Source organism: Rhinolophus sinicus, linkage group LG11, assembly GCF_036562045.2.
Source record: "Rhinolophus sinicus isolate RSC01 linkage group LG11, ASM3656204v1, whole genome shotgun sequence".
Lineage (NCBI taxonomy): Eukaryota > Metazoa > Chordata > Mammalia > Chiroptera > Rhinolophidae > Rhinolophus > Rhinolophus sinicus.
This window is the reverse complement of record NC_133760.1, coordinates 20,398,641-20,418,260: the sequence shown is the minus strand read 5'-3', so window position 1 is coordinate 20,418,260 and position 19,620 is coordinate 20,398,641. Positions and strand designations below refer to the sequence as shown.

Genomic DNA, 19,620 nt, shown 5'->3' with positions numbered 1-19,620 from the left:
TCACCACCAATCTCACCAGAAAAGTCTTTAAGTGTTGGGAAGCTGCCCAAATCACAATGGTAGAGATGAGTTTCCCAAAATTATAATTTTTGCTTGAAAGCTTGAATTTTATCATGGGCAATAAATTCTGTCAAATGTACTGAGCCCTTCCTGTGCAAATATCACCTTCCTTCCCAAGGAGTCTAGATATTATAATATTTTATTTTATTTTTTAAATTCAAGTTTATTGGGGTGATAATTGTTAGTAAAGTTACATAGATTTCAGGTGTACAATTCTGTATTACATTATCTATATATCACATTGTGTGTTCACCACCCAGAGTCAATTCTCCTTCCATCACCATATATTTGATCCCCTTTACCCTCATCTCCCACCCCCTCCCCCCTTACCCTCTGGTAACCACTAAACTATTGTCTGTGTCTATGAGTTTTTGTGTTTTCATTTGTTTGTCTTATTCTTTTGTTTTCAGTTTTATATATCACATATCAGTCATATCACATGGTTCGCTACTTTTTCTGTCTGACTTATTTCACTTAGCATTATAATCTCAGGATCCATCCATGTTGTCGCAAATGGTACTATTTCATCTTTTCTTGTGGCAGAATAGTATTCCATTGTGTATGTATACCACTTCTTTATCCATTCCTTTATTGAATGACACTTTGGTTGTTTCCAATAATGATAATTTCCAACATTTATTGAGCTCTTGCTGTAGACTGGACATCTTGCTAAGTATTTACATATGTTATCTTGTTATTATATTCGTTTTCCTACATCTCTACCAGGTATTATTTCTCTCATTTTACAGACTGGGAAACTGAAGTCCAGAGAGGTGAGATAGTGCCTTTTCTAGCTTCTAGAGGCTGCCTGAATTTCTTGGCTCATGGTCCCTCCCTCCGACTTCAAAACCAGCAGCACAGAATCTTTCTCTCTCTCCCTCTTCTTCTCTCCCTCTCTCCCCCTCTCTCTCCCAACTGCTTCTGTTGTCATATCTTCGTGTCTGTCCGACTCTTCTGCCTCCCTTTTATAAGGTCCTTGAGCTTACATGGGCCCAACCAGATAATCCAAGATAATCTCCCCATCTTTAGGTCCTTAATTTAATCACACCTGCAAAGTCCCTTTTGCCATGTCAGGTAACGTATTCACAAGTTCCAGGGATTAGGATGTGGACATTTCTGGGATGGGGGGGCACATTATTCTGCCTACCATACCTCCTTTTACAAAAGATTCACTGAAAGATTAAGCAACTTCCTGAAGTTCACAAAGCTCAGTGGGTGGGGGAGTCAGGAATTTAATTCTTGACTCTTGGGTTCCTCCACTGCTCCTAGACCCATCACAGGTACCAGGGCCCGCTGAGCAGTGCAGGGCCCACAGTGCTTGTTCATATTTTCCTCTTAACATTTATCTCTTTGTATTGAAATCATGTGTTAATATCTCTGTGAGTGATTTAAAAATTAAAACTGAGTCTTAATTATTATAATTTTTATTTTTTGTTCAAGCACTGTTATGCTAAAACTCAGGTATCAACCACAGTAAGTCGCCAATAGATTTTCACATCCTTCCAGTCTTTATCCATGTGCAGATGTAATTTTTCTGTGATTGTAACCATAGTATGGCTACAATATCATATTGTTTCTCCAGCTTGTTATAAAAATTTCAAACACACAGAAAAGTTGAAAGTACCACTTAGATCCAACAATTGTTAACATTTTGCATTATTTGCTTCCTCTCTACGTATATTTGTATGTTTATATGATTTTATTTTTTGAACCATTAAAAAAACTCATAGGCATTATGACATTCACCTCTAAATTCTTCAGATTCATAGCCTAACAATAAGAACATTCTCTCACATGAGCACAGTTGGTTATTACACTATGAAAGTTACCAATAACTCACTAAAATCTATATCAAAGCCATCCTCAAATTTCTCCAATTGTCAAAAACTATTTACCAGCTAAAAAAACACACCAGGTTCCATTCAAGATTTACCCGTTGTATTTGGTTATGTCTTTTTTGCTCTTTTATTTGAGAACAACCCCTCCCCCTATTTATATTTTTCATGGCATTCCATTTTTGAAAAGGCTACATGTCTTATGGAATGTAGGAATAGATCTTTCTGTTGATCTCTGCTGCTCGGCACAGGGTCTGGCAATAAATATAGGCTCTCCGTACATGTTTGTTGATAATGGTTATAATCACAGTCGCTAATTTTCACTGAGGGCTGGCTCTCTTGGCCAGTGGGCTCACACTCACCTAATTTGATCCTCAAAGAAATGAGACATTTTATTAGTCTCATTTGTAGGTGAAGAAACCAAAAGCTTAGGAAAAAGAAGTCGCTTGCCTGGAATCACTGAGCTTAGAGACGGTGCCAAACCAGATGGTAAACTGCGTGGTCAGGTAGGGGGCTCACTGTTTCTTGAACCAATGACCCAAAAGCTGGTCTAGCTAGATACATGCAGTATGTGTGTAATAGGTAATTGAGTGTGCTTATTCTATGCCAGGCCTCAATGCTATGAGCTTTACAGGTGCGTTGGTGTGTTTGGTTTTTAATATTCTCCAATGCCTAGCAAAAGGCGTGGCACCGGGCAGGTGGAATGAATGAAGAGTGAATAAGTGAATGAATAAAAGGAAATGTGACCTCCATACACCAGGGGACTCCTCCGGAAATTCAGCGCTCACTCCGGAGACCCTGGGTTAAGGAGACCCTGTGGTTCGGGCGACCCGGACCGACCTCAGAGCCGCGGTTCCCGGGCTCCCGACGTCCCGAGTTCCGCCCAGCACTTAGGTGGCCTCCCGCAGGTGAGAAACCCAGGCCTGCGGGGCGTTTTGGCGTTATCACCTCCGTCCCCTGCCCTTTCGTCTTCCGGCATCACAGCCGGGGTCCAGGGGCTCGGCTTCGGCGCACAGCAGGCCCGCATCCGCGGCAGAAAAGCAGGCTCAGAGTCCACCCAGGGCCGGCTCCCGCCGCGCACGCCCACCTGTCGGCCGCGCATGCGCAGCGCGCACCCGGCGCGCCCGGCCTCTCCGCGCCCCGCGGCGCGCGGCCAGTGCGCAGGCGCGGCGGCCGATGCGAGTGTGTATGTGCGGGCGAGAAGATGGCGGCGACAGGGGTAGCAGCGTGAGGAGTCGGACGAGCGTGGAGGCTCATTGAAACGGGCCGCCATGGCCCTCCACGGTCCACAGGTAGCCGCTGGCCCGTGCCCTCGGCAGGAAGGGGCCCTGAGCCGCTGGCGGGCGGGCACCGGGGCGGGCGGCGGGCGAGCACCCGCACCCTGGCCGGGAGCGAGCGTGTGGGAGTGGGGGAGGGCGCCGGGACACGCTGCCCGGGAGTAGGCCCCGAGCCTCCCGCCTCCTCCGACTCTCGGCCTCCCACAGCCCCGGTTCGACCCGCGCCAGATCCCGCTGGGCCCCCCTCTCGAGGGAACAGTGGAGAGGGGGCGTCCGGGCCCTCTCGGAGAGGGCGTGGGAGGGCACGAAGGGGTTAATCTCCTGGGTTGGACCGCGCCGACGGTGGAATGGGGCCCTTGTCGCCCCAAGAAGCAGCCAGGGGGCTTCTGGAGGCCCCCGGGGCGGCAGAGGCATCTAAGCACTGCGGTTGCCTCTCATCCCGGAGCCAGCACCAAGATTTGGGGGTGCCCCGCTTCCCCCCTGCTTTCAAAGGTTGCTTTCTTAGCCTGATTGACCACGGAGGGCGGGGAGGCTTGCTGGATTTCTGGTTTTTAGACTTAAGTCACTAAGGAGCAGCCTTAGGTTACTGTTGCAAAGAAAACTCGAAATAAGTCGCAGGACCGTACTTGTACTTGCATTTGAGTGACATCTTTTGCTCGAATCCACTCAGCCTGGATGACACGCACTCTGTCACAGCAGTATTTAAAGCTTAGGGGCTGTTTGTAATAATACAATAGTGGAAAGAAAGTAAAACACACCTTTTGCTTTTAGGGAGATGTATGTGTAGAGTTGAGCTCGTATCTCCGGCTCCCCCCTCGCGCCCGTCTCTTTACAATCACTCTGAATAAAAAATCGGCATGTGGTATTATTTGTCAAGCTTGCTGTAGACCGCTGATTTATTGATACATAATCCCTAGAAATTATTGCACACTTTTATACTATTTCAGTGTTCTTTTGTGTTAAATATGGGGAAATGAAAGTAGCTATTGGGAAAACTGGTGGCGGGTAAATCCTAACCCTTTTTTATAAACTATGAGTTTTTGTTACTCTTTTGGAAATGAAGTCGCTTTTAACAATGTAACTAATGCGTGTGTGTAATTTAAAACGCGAAAACTTTTTTTAAAAAATTAGATTTTACAGGAAGCTGCAATTTCTTTAAACTTTTGGTACTTTAGTTTGCACTAGAAGTTTCCCCCTTTAACTTGCTGTTCATGTGAACATTTACTTTTTTTTGTATTTAGTATAGTTCTTTGCACAGAAAAGGGGCTCAGTTGAATAATTTTTACAAATCTGTAATTAAAAGATTTTACGAGTTTTGGTATTCGCCTTTTCCTCAACTTAAATATTATTGTAAATAGTTTATTGTTAAAATAAGCATGGACAGGTACAAGGTTCATTGTGAACTAATATAATATTCTTAGTGATTTTGAAATGGAATCGTGTGGGCATAATTCACTTCCATTATAAGCACCAATCACGATGCAGAATTGATTGAAATGTTAATTAGTGGTGATAATACATAAACTTAATTGTAATTTTATTTGTATTCATTGTCCTAGTATTTATGTTTTATACAACAATATGGCCTATACACGTCTTTAGAAAATAGGGAGTGGCAGAAATTTGAACATAAATGTTAGCAGCACTTTGGGTTTATTCTTTCAAAGTGATTTTTAAATGCTTTTGAGTTCTAGCCTGGAGAGGCTAACAAAGGAAATAGTATGATTATTTCTCATAACTTTTTAAAACAATAATAATGAAAACAAGTAATGAAATCATATGTGACAGGATTTAATGATGTGATCCTGCTTGAGTCACGCTGAGTATTTTAATAAATTCGTTTTATTCAGTAACCTACTGTCTTGAGAGTCCTGCAGCTTTAATTGCCATTCATTCATTAATTCAACAAATATTGATTGAGCACTTACACTGTGCTAAGCAGATATGCATATTGCTTGTCTACTGTTGGGAATGACAACCACAAATGAACAGTAAGGGTCCTATTTTGGAATTGGATTGTTAAGGTTACAATTTAAAAATTTTTTATAGATTATATTTTATTTCCATACTGTTGATTGAACCGTGTTCTCTGGATTGACATGAAACAGTGCAAAACTCAGAAACATTTCTAATGTGAATAGCTTTCAACATTTTAACAAATACAAATGATGAACTTTGACAATTTAAGTGTAAGTATATCTCTAATTTGTGAGTATTTGTTGTCATGAGGGAACTGATTAAATGATTTGGTATAATTAACTTGAACGGATCAGTTCTGCCTTAAACCAGAAGAAATTTTGTGATCATTGAAGTTGATTACAGTGAAATCCCCACAATAATGCTTCCTGCACCCTATTTGGCTATCATGTGGCTGCTCCTGTCCTGGTCCTCTGTAGCAGGCTCACCCCAGTTTTTCAATTGCCTCGAAATAGTGAGCCCCCCATATTTTACACTATGGAATTTCTTGGATCCAATTTACAGCATGTGGCAGAGTGTTTCCTCATCATTGACTATCTTTATAGCTGATAGCAGTATTAGTAATTCCTTTTTTTTTTTGTTTTGCAATCAAAAAAATTTTTTTTATTGGGGAGCAGTGTGTTTCTCCAAGGGCCATCAGCTCCAAGGGCCATCAGCTCCAAGGGACCATCAGCTCCAAGTTGTCCTTCAATCTAGTTGTGGAGGGCGCAGCTCAACTCCAGTTGCCGTTTTCAATCTTTAGTTGCAGGGGGTGCAGCCCACCATCCTATGCGGGAATTGAACCGGCAACCTTGTTAAGAGCTCACATCTCTAACCAACTGACCCATCTGGACGCCCCTTCGGCAGCTCAGCGGCAGCTCGTTGTCTTCAGTCTAGCTGTGGAGGGCGCAGCTCACTGGCCCCATGTGGGAATCGAACCGCCAACCCTGTTATTCAGAGCTCAACCCTGTTGTTCAGAGCTCGTGCTCTAACCAACTGAGCCATCCGGACGCCCCTGCATTAGTAATTCTTGAAAGAGATACATTTTTATTGGAGTCTCACATAGTGAGCAGTTGAAGTAAATACAATTTGAATGAATACAAGAATAGTTGGAGATACTAGTTTTCCTTTGCATAGTGACGGCAAAATCTTGAAACATGTCCTAAGACTAGATGCGCTATTTAAAGTTTATGAGTTGCTGCTTGCATGGGTCGTTTCTACAGACCAGCAGTGCAGACGAGCCGAGCCGAGCCGTAGCCAGGCCTCGCCCTCATCCTCTGGAGCCCATCTTCTTAGGACCACGTGCACTGAAATTACAGTGAATAAGTGGACCCATCTCTTTGTAAATTCTTCCCGAGATCAAAGGCTAGGACATATATGCCAGAGCTTTTTTATGTAGAACCAACATGATTTAATAGTGTTCACACAGGAAAACTTACAGGAGAAAAGGATTACAAAGCTTAATGATTACTGATGCCAAGCCTAGTGGCACATTTACTTTTGTGCTCTGCTCAGAATATACTATTCAGGTCATTGAGCAAAGTTGTATCATCTCTACTTGAGTTAGTTACAGCAAGATTATTTTTTTGTTTGTTTTTGTGTTTTTACAAATTTCAGACATGTAAGTACTTGCTATTAATGGATCTGGTTTTTCAAGTGGCACGTTAAAGGTGGTTGCTGAGGACACTTCTTACTGATAATATACTAAAGTATGAAAAATAGTCAGAAAAGCTTGCTTTTGAATTTGTAATTAGGCCGTTACATCTCTATTTACTGCCTCACATGCAAGAATCACTGTGGCACAAAACATAAATCTGTGCAATGGAATTTACTGGCCTTGGGCCATGGGATTACTGTCATTTGTCACTTTCGTGCTACTTCAGCAGTGTGGCGGTTCATTTCTAAAGACTTAACATGTGCTTGGACTGCAGTTTTCCTGTTTATTGAAGTGATTGATCTCCCAGAAAGTCTGTCTGTCCATACAGGCTGAATTAAGAACTAGCGTAGGCAAAATAAAGGTGGCCCGAGGGACATGGTATGTTCAGCGTATTTGTTTCAAAGATCAGAAATTGTAGAATTTATTAACTGTTTCCCCGAAAATAAGACCTAGCCAGACAATCAGCTGTAATGCGTCTTTTGGAGCAAAAATTAATATGACCTGATATTATATTGTATTGTATTGTATTAAGACCCGGTCTTATAGTAAAAGAAGACCAGGTCTTATATTAATTTTTGCTCCAAAAGACGCATTAGAGCTCATTGCCTGGCTAGGTCTTATTTTCGGGGAAACACGGTATGAACTTAAATGTGGAGTCTTCAGAATGGAGACTTTTCATGAGCTGGCTACTTCCTGTCTATTTGAAAGCTCCTCTGCCGTGACACATTTTCAGTAGAATACCTGAGAAAACAGAAGCTGTCAGTCAGTTAACTCCATTCTGCCCTGTCTTGAAACACATGGTCATGCTTTGGTTGCCCTTTCTTGGGAATAGGGTAGGTGAGGTATAGAGGTGGAAGAGTGTGCTTTGGGGCTGGGAGAGAAAGCAATGCAGAGAGGATTAAAGCATATCTTCCTAGACTTTTTCTTTCTGGCTTACTTGAGAATTGTTAGATGATAATATGCGTATAGAATGCCACCGAGTGTCTACATAGTCATGATGGCTATTCTTGCGATCCGCAGGCCCATGCCATTTGGCCTTTGTCTGCGGCTTTATTGGTTGTCGTTCTTCCGATCAATTCTCAGTTTATTTTTCTGGTATCAGCTTGAGGGCCATCTCCTAAGCCTTCAGTCTCATTCAGGAGTCTCACAACGAGGGCATTACAATTGAAAGTGCTTCCTAATAGGCTGGCTGGCGTCCCCACTCTTGTGCCTTCTGATATTTACATCTAGCTCCCTCCCTCCCCCTTATATCTGATGGTGGTAGATCTTTGTCTCCACATTGGTCTTTGTTTTATGAAGAAATGCTCCTTTTCATCTGTGTGGACCGGATGCGAATTTGTATGCTCTTGCTCTTTTCTGACATAGTAGTCTTAAAAGTATCAAAAGGGTCATCGTGATAGCGCCAGACTTATATGCTCATTGGAGCTACTGTGAAAAAAATACATATGTTTGGATGTTAATTCAATAATATTAGACAGATCAGGTATGGCCCTGCTGTAAGAAACTGTAGGAAAAAAACACGCATTAAATCTGCACAAAGTGGGGGTTCATTAACAGATCTGTTATTGTGGACAGCCAGCTAGGGTAAGAGGGGAGGGGTCCCATGAATAGTGCAGCACCCCCAACCCGCCAGCTGTACTCCTTAGATGAGACCTGCTGGTTGCACTGGAAGTAGTGGGGGTGGCTTTTTGGACCCTTTTCTCAACTTACTCTCCGCACTGTTGACAATAGAAGTTTACCATTATTGTGAATGCATGTCAGAAATACTCATTTTTATGTTTTAATATATTGAATATAGCTGGGTATCTGTATAAATTACATTTTGCAAACCTGGACCTTGTAAACTAGAGCTGCCCAGGAACATTTAGTATGGTTCTATAGTTTGATTTGCCTTTTGTTATAACGAGTTCTACAGTCTGCATTGTTTAATTGTTCTCACATAAACATGACAGTGTCCTTTGCCCTGGATAAAAGCATTGTATCTTACGTTTCATTACATTCATTTAAATTTAGTCAGGACCAATTAACTTGTGAATTTATTTGGTATTCTGATAACTGTCAGGAGGATTTCTAGTGTTCTTTTGCGTTTCTCCTATTTTAGACAGTTTATAACTCTAGAAGAGTGAAGCAATGCCGCTCGAGAGACTTTCATCGTATCTCATTAAAATAGATACTCTCCCTATTCTTTCTGAAAATATCAGTCTTTTTCCTTTTGGTAGGATATGTTGACGCTTTGGAGGAAATAGAAGAGAATTTGAAAGTGAAGTTTAATGCTAGAGTTTTCGGAGATTTTGCCCATTGTGGTAAAAAACTATTGATATTTTAAGTAGAAATTCCTGTGAGATGGCTGCCTAGATGTGTATATTTATTTGAGACCTGGAGTAGACCTGGGTAGATCTGATAATTGGGCAAGGAATAACATTTATTATAAAACACTAAGCATTACAGTAATTGACACGTGGAGCATGTTGTGCAATGTATAAACTGCATGGTTTAAAAGTGCCATGGCTTGTTCGACCCCACAGCAACTTTGTAACATATTGTTATCACCATTTACACAGAGTAAAGTGAGACCCAGGGAGGTTGTGACTTACAGTCACATGGCTTTTAAGTGCGTGATCAGTGACTCAAAAGCAGGTCTTTGAACTTCAAGATTCTTTGCGTTTTCTACTTTGCCAATCTGCTTTTCTAGAAGAGACTGATAGTTTCACAAGTTTCCCATTATGATTCCCCGTAGTAGTTCTTCAATGAAAGTTAATGGAATGGATGAATAAATGAAATAAAGATTTAAATGTTTAAAGACAGTAATATGTTACTGTTACTAATGTGTTACTAATTATTACTACCGTGTTTCCCCGAAAATAAGACTTAGCTGGACAATCAACTCTAATGCGTCTTTTGGTGCAAAAATTAATATAAGACCTGATATTATATTGTATTGTATTATATCGGGTCTTATAGTAAAATAAGACTGGGTCTTGAATTAATTTTTGCTCCAAAAGACGCATTAGAGGTGCTTGTCTGGCTATGTCTTATTTTCGGGGAAACCCGGTAAATTTTGCTTGGGGTACATTTTGATAAAGTTCTTAGTTTTAAATACAAAGTAAACACATGGAATTTCTAAAACATGCAAACAATACAGAAGTATGTAAAGTAAAAAGTATAAGTCATTCTTTCTCTCTGATCTTTAAACCTCAGTTTGACATATATTTCTATGCTTTTGTTCTGTTAGGGCATTTTATTGGTGGTGGTTCTGTCGTATCACAATACAACCTGTTCTAACCAGATAGTCACTGAGCTGAACTTTTCGGAGCAAGTCTTGTTTTTAAAATAATAGAGGGTATCTATTAAAATATAGGAAGTTTTCTTATTTTTACCCAATTTTGCTAGGAAAGGGAGCAGATATACTGGAGGTTAAAGTGGCTGAGACCCAGTGTACTGAGGACTGTGGAAATGCTGTAGACATTTCTGAGTAATAAAAAGTCTAAACAACTTAAAAAAAAAAAAAAGAAATGATATTTAGCCCCTTAATTATAGCAGCCATACTTCCCAGTTTTTCTGTTGTAAAAGGTCTGATTCAAATTCAAATTCTTGTCTGTCAGTCACGTCTGCAGTAGAGATTATGAGAGGACAGAGCTTTTGTTAGTTGGAGAGATTGGTAGGTCACCAGAATAAGTGAATAGTGGGGAATTGGGTAATTAACCTGGGTTTTCCTATATCTTCTCCCAAATCAGGTATTCTTCTCCTCCCCCTTTGTTTTTATCAAAATAGTGCAGTGGCAGAAAAATAAAACACTCTCCCACCCCCCAACCTCAGGTCCGTCTCCCTAGAGACAGCTACATTCAACCACTTCTGACGAGTAAAATGCGAAATCAGGTCTTCCAAAGGATAGCCTTCTATTTCGTTTGGAATTAATTTGTAGGACATCAGACACTTTTATTCAGAAGCACATATAAAGGACTTTATATCTTTTGTGACTGTTCAAACATATTTTTGGTGGCTGGGCATTGGCAATATAGAGCTGAAGAGAGAGTTCCTGTGCTTTAGAAGTTCACAGAGGAGTGGGGAGAGAAACAGGGTAATTGGTGAATCCTGTTTTAGGGTGGTAATTCCCATACTAGAAGTGTGAACAATATAGTCAAGAACTTTCATTCATTCATCAGATAGTTATTGAGTGGCTCTTGTGTACCAGGCGCTGAGGATGGATGGAGTGATGAGCAAAAACAGGCATTGTCCCTCTTAGCAGGGAGCTTGCTGTCTAGTGGGGGACACAGTTGCTAATGAGACAATCACGGTAATGCATGTGCTATTCCAAACTGAGAAATGTGTCCGGAAGGGAGTATAGCCTGTTGGCCTGGCCTGGGGAAGTCAAGGAAAGGCTCCCCCAGAATTGGTGCCTTAGCTGAGAGCAAGAGATGGAGGGAACAGCGTGCGGTGGCCCTGTTCCTGGAGGGAGTTTGGAGCACTTCAGGGACGCAGAGGAAACCAGTGTGTCTTGAGCTCAGTGTCCAACCTTGCAGCCTTTTTTAGCAGTTCCTGTCTTTATCCTGAGGAAAACGTGGAGGAGGGCATGGTACAGCATTTGACCACAGCACCTCATAATCAGGCTGTATTTTGGGTGCACACTGTGCCCTCGGCCGAATAGACTCAAGCAGGGTCACAGTGGCCGTAGGAGATCAGGGTGGAGGGTTCTTGGACTTCCGACTGGGGAGGGTGCTGTGGAGAGAAGTGGCGTGATCCAGGAGGTATTTAGATGTAAGATGCATTGAAAACAGAAGAGTGTGACTGAGTGTCAGGGGAAGCTGGACAGATTTCTAGGAAGGTGACATTTAGTCAGAGAAGCATGAGGACAAGGGCATATAGGGGAGAACATACAGAGGAGCAGTCGCAAAGCCTGCCGCGTTTGGGAACCTGAGAAAGATTTGTGGCGGATGGATGTGTAGGGTGAAGTGGTGGGACAGGAGTCAGGACAGGTGAAGGACCAGGTAGGCCCAGCCAGAGGCTGCGTTTGATCTTGTGAGCAGGTGGGCGTCTGTGGGAAACCACAGGTTTTAGGACTAAAACCACAGGTTTTAGGAAGTGGGTAGCACCACTCTGTTAGCATTGCTGATTGTTCAGGGGGGCTTTCGGGGGGTGTCAAGGGGATCACTCTTCAGACTCTCCTCCAGATCTGGGAGTGCACTCTGCTTACCTTAGCACCCTAAGCATCTTAAATCCCAAAACTTAGGGGGGAAAATGTACGGCATACTTTTGGGGATATCTGAGGCAGATTAATGCAAGGCAAATAGCCCTTGAATGTCATCAGTGATAACTGGATACAATAGTTAGGGGAAGTCATTTGGGGACATCATTCCCTTTATTTTTTTAGGGGAGACACCATTAAAAACAAGCATTTGTGGGCCGACCCAGTGGCTCAGGCGGTCTATGTTCCTAACTCCGAAGGCTGCCGGTTCGATTCCCACGTGGGCCAGTGGGCTCTCAACCGCAAGGTTGCCAGTTCAGTTCCTTGAGTCCTGGAAGGGATGGTGGGCTCCACCCCATCCCCCCACCCCCCGCAAATAAGTTTGAACACGGCACCTTGAGCTGAGCTGCCTCCCAGATGGCTCAGTTGGTTGGAGTACATCCTCTCAACCACAAAGTTGCCGGTTCAACTCCCATAAGGGATGGTGGGCTGTGCCCCCTGCAACTAGTAACGGCAACTGGACCTGGAGCTGAGCCGCGCCCTCCACAACTAAGACTGAAAGGACAACAACTTGAAGCTGAACGGCACCCTCCACAACTGAGATTGAAAGGGCAACAACGTGACTTGGAAAAAAGTCCTGGAAGTACACACTGTTCCCCAATAAAGTCCTGTTCCCCTTCCCCAATAAAAACAAAACAACAGAATCTATAAAAAACCAAAACAAAACAAGAACAAGCATTTGTGCCTTGATTATGCTGCTAGAAAATAAAATATGAAAAATGTATCACCCATAATATCCCACGACTTGGAGATGACTGCTTTTAGTATTTCGAAATGCTTCCCTTCAATACTTCCGTACATTTTAGACATTTGAGATCGTTTTCTGTAATAGTGTTTAAGCCGTGATCCTTGGTCCCAGTCTTCTCCCATCACAATCAATTGGCGCCCTGATTGTCCTCCAGACGGACTGAGGAGCCCGCCCTGTGACCAGGCCCCACGTCTGTTCTGGGCGCTGCGCACAGGTTGTCTCAGCCACACTCAAGCCGCAGAGACTCCATGTGGTGTGGTTTACAGCTTGTTGCACTTAACCTGTTGAGTGCTTTCCTGTGAATAGGATTAGCTGAAACATGTTTTGGACAAATTTTTTTTAACTTCTCCGGTCTAGTCAGGTGTGAACAGCAACAAGGAAACACAGGTTTGTACCACTCTGAGAGGCAACGTTATCTAACTTGAGCGCTGAATGGAATGACTCGGGGGACAGATGCAGTTGAAATAAATAACCTGGAAGTTTGGCCACTTTGAGGATCCACCACATTGGGTCTTCAGAGTGGGAATTTCAGTTTTGTTGAAGTTTATTAACTAATTACTTCCTTTTCATCAAACATTTATTCATCTCTTGCTGTGCGCTGGGGTCTGTGTTGGGGTACGTCAGTTGTAAAACACAATTACAGAAGAATAGGTAAGTAGGAAAATGTTCCCCAAAGCCATGAGACGCTCTGCTCATGACTGCTGTGCTCCATATTGTGGAACGACTCTGGCGGGCCCTCTGGGGACAGCACAGGGCCCACCAGCACAGCGTCTTAGCGGGGAGTGACGTCCTTGAGAGCTGGAACTCACTTTCTAATCCATCCTGCAGCCTGGTGGTTTGCGGTCAGGATGTCCGGGGATGTGTGCGCACAGTTTTAAGCCAGTTTGCCATCAGAAGTTCTTGCTGCCTTTTGTTGTTGCTGTCATGCATTTATCAGCTTAGGAAATTCTTGTCTCCAGTTTTCCACCGACTGGCGCTAAGATAATGACTCTTGGTTCCATCTTGGTTCTTACCGAACTCGTGGCTTTTCCATGTCACAGCTGCACGGTGTGAGTTCAGTGCCAGGATCATAATGTGTTTTTTTTCATCTGTGACTAGAGTCCTGTTTAATGAGAAAGAGATAAGAAATAGCTTAAGAAAAAAAATCTTAAGTGCGCTCTTCAGTTTTGGCTGGAACTTGAGCTGACTATAACTTGAATTTGACACACAGTGATACTGTAGCCGTGTCCTAGCAATGGACACAGAGTTACCAGAGCTGAGTTTGGAAAGAGTGTGCCTCTCATCCCAAGGCACATGTTGAACAAATGTTTCTTTTTAAGGTGGACGAAAAGTAAACTACATTGCCTTTTTGTTTCTTTGCCCTTGATTTCTTCCTGGGTGGAAACACTCGTAGCTTTGAGTTAGCTTTGTTAGTTAGTCCATGGCTTCTCTATGAAAAAGGAAAGGAATCCCTGTACGCGGTGTGCATGGTGCGCGGTGTGCATGGTGAGCTTTGAGAGCGCCAAGACTTCGATACTGTAGGGGCCCCGTCTTTCCTCCTGTGGTCAGTCTGCCGTTCAAGGGGGCCTGCAGCCTGTCGGCCCGTGTGGGCCCGGTGCCCGGAGTGGCAGAGAGAAGACGTGGCCCTGCCTGGCTGTCTGACTAGAGCTCTGGCAGGTGCTCTGAAGTAAGTCAAGGGGCCCCAGGAGTGATCCGATTGGCTTAGGAAGGTTTTCTTGAGTATCCTGTGGTCTCAGCCCAGAGTCTTGCCTTTACTGCACCTCTACTGTGTGTTGAATGGCTAAGTTAACTGACAGAGGGACCAGTCGAGGGAAGTAGAGAGGACACCTGGTTGTCATTCAGTATGTTCAGGACTGTATGTATATGGGTTTGTTTCGATGTTTCTGGTTCTGGCAGATGACGACCACAGCTCACAGAACCGTGGGGCAGATTTTCCTTCCACGGAAATGTCATTGTGGTAATTAGAGCTGAGGGAGAAGAGGTGGGCTGCTCATGAAGTATTCAGATCGGTTAGAATTTCTGCAGTAAGAATGCATGGGTGACCCCTAACCTTTCTCTTAGGCGTTGTGTAGTTTCTTGAATCCAGGTGACTGACTTGTATATCAGATAATCTGTTTTATTTCATTCTTTGGGCTGTTTCTCAGCATGTAGTCCTGAGATCAGAGGACAGTTACTGATGCAAATAAAATGCTTTCACCAGGGCTTTCCCACGCCCAGTTAGTGGGCCATGGTACTGATCCTTTGTTGACCTGCTCAGAGAAAATGCCCTTATCCCCCAAATTCAAGAGCCAAGGAGCCGACAGCCTTCAGGTAGAGCGCCTGTGTGTCAGTCATGAGCTTGGAAACTTTTCAGTTGACTTGCCTCAGTTAGTTTTTGTATTTACCACCTTTGTCACCTTAGCCATGCCAGCTAAGGTCGTCATTCATTTAATAGTTATTTTTGGAGCTCAGCTATATATGCCAGGCACTGTGCATACAAAAATGAGTGAGTGGGGGCAAGTCGTCTCTATCCGAGACCCGCTGCTCTAGACACGCTTCTCTCCTCTGTCCACGTGACTTGCTCCCTGGCTTTCAGCCACTGTGTGGGGGACGTTTTCTCAGGGAGGCCTTCTTTACTGCCCTTTTTAAAATCTCACCTTCCTTCATTCTTGGCTACCTTCTTGCCTTGCTTTCTTTTCAATGCACTTACCACTTTTTGATACACTGAACACCTAATATTCAAACATAGTTATTTTGTCCATTTTCTGTCTCTTCTAACAGAATGTAAGTTTAATGAGGGCAAGGATTTGTATGTTCTTTTCTCTGACACAGTCCCAGTGCCTAGAACATAATAAGTGCTTAATAAATACACATTGATGACTAAATTAATGAAAGATACAACATAGTTCATATATTCAGGAAGTCCACACAGTCAAGTGTGGGAAAGGGCTGGCTAATCAGCTCTTAAAATCCAGAGTAACTCAGCAGGTTTTAGGAAAATAGTTTGCAAAGCTGAGTCTGGAACTGATTTTGTAGTGTGAGGAGCAGTCAGCCAAGGCCAGTGGGGCCAGAGAGAAGGCACTTGAGGCAAGAGTTCCCCTGGACACTGTTGGAAGTGCAGGGAGAGAGCTTCAGGGCTGGGCTGTTGGTAGGACGCGGCCGATGCGCCTGGAAAGGTGGACGGGAGCCAAGTCCTGAAGGTGTTGTATGCTCTGCTCGAGCTTTTTGTCCTGAAAGGGCCTGGAAGCCTCAAAAGGCTGTTTTCTAGGGACCAAAAGAACCAGATTCACATTGTAGAGAAAGCCCTGTGGTGGCCACATGTGGTTTGGAGGACAAAGGGTGAGACTGAAAGCAGGAAGGCCAGTGAGGCACTTACAGAGGGATCCCGTTGAGACGTGCAGAAGGTCCCAGCGCAGGCAGTGGCCGCAGGTAGAGGAAACGGAGGCCTAGGGATGACCAGTCAGAACGCGATGCAGAGAGAGCCAGGCAGCGGCGATGCAATGCATTGTCTTTTTTAATAGGATTATATTATATGTGGTTTAGTAAAGTGTTTTTGCCCCACTTCTTGTATTGTGAATATTCTTCATTATTAAACCTTTTCCTTCAATATTATTTTTAAGTCCTGCAGAGCATTCGCGAGTTAGATTTTATGCGCACTGAAAACCGTGATGGTTGGCATTGTTTGGATCCATTTTTTAGTTGTTCCTGATGGTGAGTTGATTCTTTATTTCCCAGAGTTAATTAAAGCACAACATTGTCAACTGAAAGATGGAGGTCTTTAATTCACTGATTTGGGGGAAAAGCAGGAGATATAATTTGCTAAGTAATATTAGAAAAATAATTGGTGCTAATGTAAAACACTGCTTCCTCAGTGGCTATGGCAGATCCTTAGCTATCAGCACCCCTCTCACATTCTTTTATTGTCAGCAGATAGTAATTTTGCAGCTTTTACTGCTTCTACCAGTGCGTCTAAGAAACTTTGGTTTTCATTAACTACCAAAGCAGTTCATTAAGAGGAGCACTGTATACTTCCTCCTTAAAATTGGAAGGAGAAGGGTGTCTGTTACAGCTAACATATAAATACTACATCTTGTTAGGCAGCTTGAGATTTTCCAAGGTATTTGAAGAGACTATTGGCAATGACCAGCAAATGAGAAGAAAATCGTTTGTGTAGTCACACTTCTTTTTTCTTTGAATGTCTTAACATGAAGCTCTGCTCTAAGTGATGCACTTTCCTTTCTGAGAGGTGGCCTTCAGTAGCCACGCTTTTGTTGGTTTGTTTCCAGCATATTTCATTAAGTGAAAAATCCTGTAGAACAGATGCACTTACAAGTTTTTGCCCATGTAGCGCTCTGGTTAATGAAACACTAGAGTTTTGATTCAGCGTTGTTGGCAGTAATTGTCTGTGTGTAGCGTGGGGCTTGAGTAGGTGGTCAGGGGATCCAGGCAGGTGTGAAGGCTGAGCCAGGCACCCACAATCTGATGGTGACTGATGACGGCAGGGAGGCTTAAAGAAGGGTGGGCACCCTTACAGTGATAACGGGGCAGAATACAAATATGCACAATAGTTTAGGTGGTGTTGTGTACCACTGGTAAGAGTCTTTGGACCAAGGAACAGGAAATCTTAAAAAAAAAAAAAATCCCAAAGTGTGGATGTTTACATATACAGGGTACTTAAAAATTCTACTTATGTAAGATTAATACTATGGTCCTTGGCTCTCAAGAGCTGTTTTTATAGTACTGCCTATATCCTCCTTATTTATAGATGTTCATCAGTTAATTTGATTGAGCATATTTCTTTTTAAAAATCAACCATATTGTGGTATAATTTAATACAATAAATGTAACCATTTTAGTTTGCATTTGAGTTTTGGCAAAAATATGCATATACCAGGTAACTACCACCATAGTCAAAACATGGAGCGTTTCCGTTACCCAAAAAGTTCCCTCATGCTCCTTTGCCATGAATCTCCCCCTGGACCGAGGCAATTACTGACCTGCTTTCTGTCATTCTAGACTGTTTCCCTCTTCTGGAATTTCGTTTATATGGAATTACACAGAGTGGACCCTTCTACCTGGCTTCTTGCACTTTGCATCACATCACATTTTTGAGATTCATGCGTGTTGTGTGTAAGAATTCCTTCCTTTTCAGTGCTGACTAGTATTCCGTCATAAGGATGTACCACAGTTTGCTGATCTCTTCACCTCTTGATGAACATTTGTCATTCCAGTGTTTGACTGTTATGAATGAAGCTGTTGACTACATTCATGTACAGTCTTTGTGTACACGTTTTTGTTGTTTGTGGGTAAAACACCTAGAAGGGAATTGTTGGGTCACATGTAAATGTGTTTCATTTTACAAGAAACTGCCAGGCTTTTCCAAAGCAGTTGTATTGTTTTGCATCGGAGCCAGCGGTGCCTGAGAATTCCCCTTTTGTATCCTCATCAGTACCTGGTTTCGTCAGACTTCTTTCATTGTGCATCAGCTTAAAAGGAAATAACTTTTCTGTCCAGAGGAGCAGAAGTCCTATCTCTGACAGAAAAGTGAATCTGACTACAAATAGGTAGTTCTTAGTGAAATGCCTTTTTTTTTTCAAGTAAGTTTAAACAAAAAAGAGGGGGATAAGAAAGACAGGTGAATGCCCTCTTCCCACTAGACAGAGGTAACTTATTTGGTGGTCAGGGATAGTGGGGTGGGGAATGGATTTTTAAAAGGTTGACCTTCCCTAATACTTTCTGGTCATATCGATGGTTTGTTTTGCCTTTTTTTCCCCCCTAGATTTAAAACTTTGAAAGTTGATTTTTCTTTAGTGTGGCAGACCATGTGGTAATTGTGAATGATTTTTCTCTAGGTCAAAATAGATATGCTTTTCAAGTTTTCTGTAAAGCTTAATTCAGTTGTCTTGATGATGTTTAAATGTTATATTTAACAAATGTTATATCTTGATTATGTTTAGAAATGAAAATTGTGTTCCTGGATGGAAGTTAAAAACTGGAGACTAAAAACTAGTCGTAGCAGTCAAGTTAAAATTTTGTCAGCCCACTGATGCCTGGGTGTTTAAACTATTGATTGTTGTGAAGTATGCAAAGGTTATCATTCCTTATCCTAGAATTTTATTTGTAGTGGGTTTTCTCTTCCTGAAGTTATTTTTTCAGCAAAGCTATTTTAAGCACCTACTATATGCCAAGTACTGCATTGTAACTCCTGGCGATACAGAGATGAATTTAACTTGGTCCCTGTTTTTTTGTTTTTTTTTTATAAATGAAAAAACTTTATGGAGGCATAATATATGTGCAGTGAATTTCACCCATTTAAAGTAAATAGTTTGATGAGTTTTAACAAATATATTTATTTGTGTAATCACCTCCCCAGTCAAGATACCATTTCCACCATTTCCATCACTCCTAAAAGCTCCCAGAAGTTTCCCTGTGCCCCCTTGCAGCCTGTCCTTTCTCATTTACCCCTGGCCCCAGCAAAGAGAGAACCTTAGTTGACCCTTGAACAATGTGGGGTAAGAGATAGCAACCTTTGCATAATCAAAAATCTGAGTATAACTTTTGACTCCCTCAAAACTTAAATTGTCCCTCAGCATACAGTCAGCATTTTGCTTTCTCCCTCCCCTCCCCCCTCCTCCTCCCTCCTCCTCCCTCCTCCTCCCTCCCTCCCTCCCTCCCTCCCTCCCTCCCTTCCCTCCCTTCCCTTGCCCTCCTTTACCCCTCCCTCCCTCCCTCCCTCCCTCCCTCCCTCCCTCCCTCCCTCCTGATTAGCACCCAGGTGTAATGTACAGGAAAATAGATGGAATCTTGAACTTCTTCTAGGGCTATACCAGATAACGTGCACTGAATTCATTCCCTAATTTATCAAC

The 19,620-nt window shown here is 42.9% G+C and overlaps 1 protein-coding gene across 2 annotated transcripts in view; it reads left to right on the top strand.

The window, feature by feature from the left end:
- Window positions 1-3,048: 3,048 nt before the first annotated feature.
- USP10 (ubiquitin specific peptidase 10) overlaps window positions 3,049-19,620 on the top strand; it is a 62,910-nt gene continuing 46,338 nt past the window's right edge. The window contains exon 1 of one of the 2 annotated variants that reach the window (XM_019747122.2): window positions 3,049-3,187. In XM_019747122.2, the coding sequence (XP_019602681.1) occupies window positions 3,167-3,187 (21 nt within the window). In that variant the 5' untranslated portion in view covers window positions 3,049-3,166. The remainder of the gene's footprint in view (window positions 3,188-19,620) is intronic. The other variant, XM_074314495.1, reaches the window with a different exon arrangement.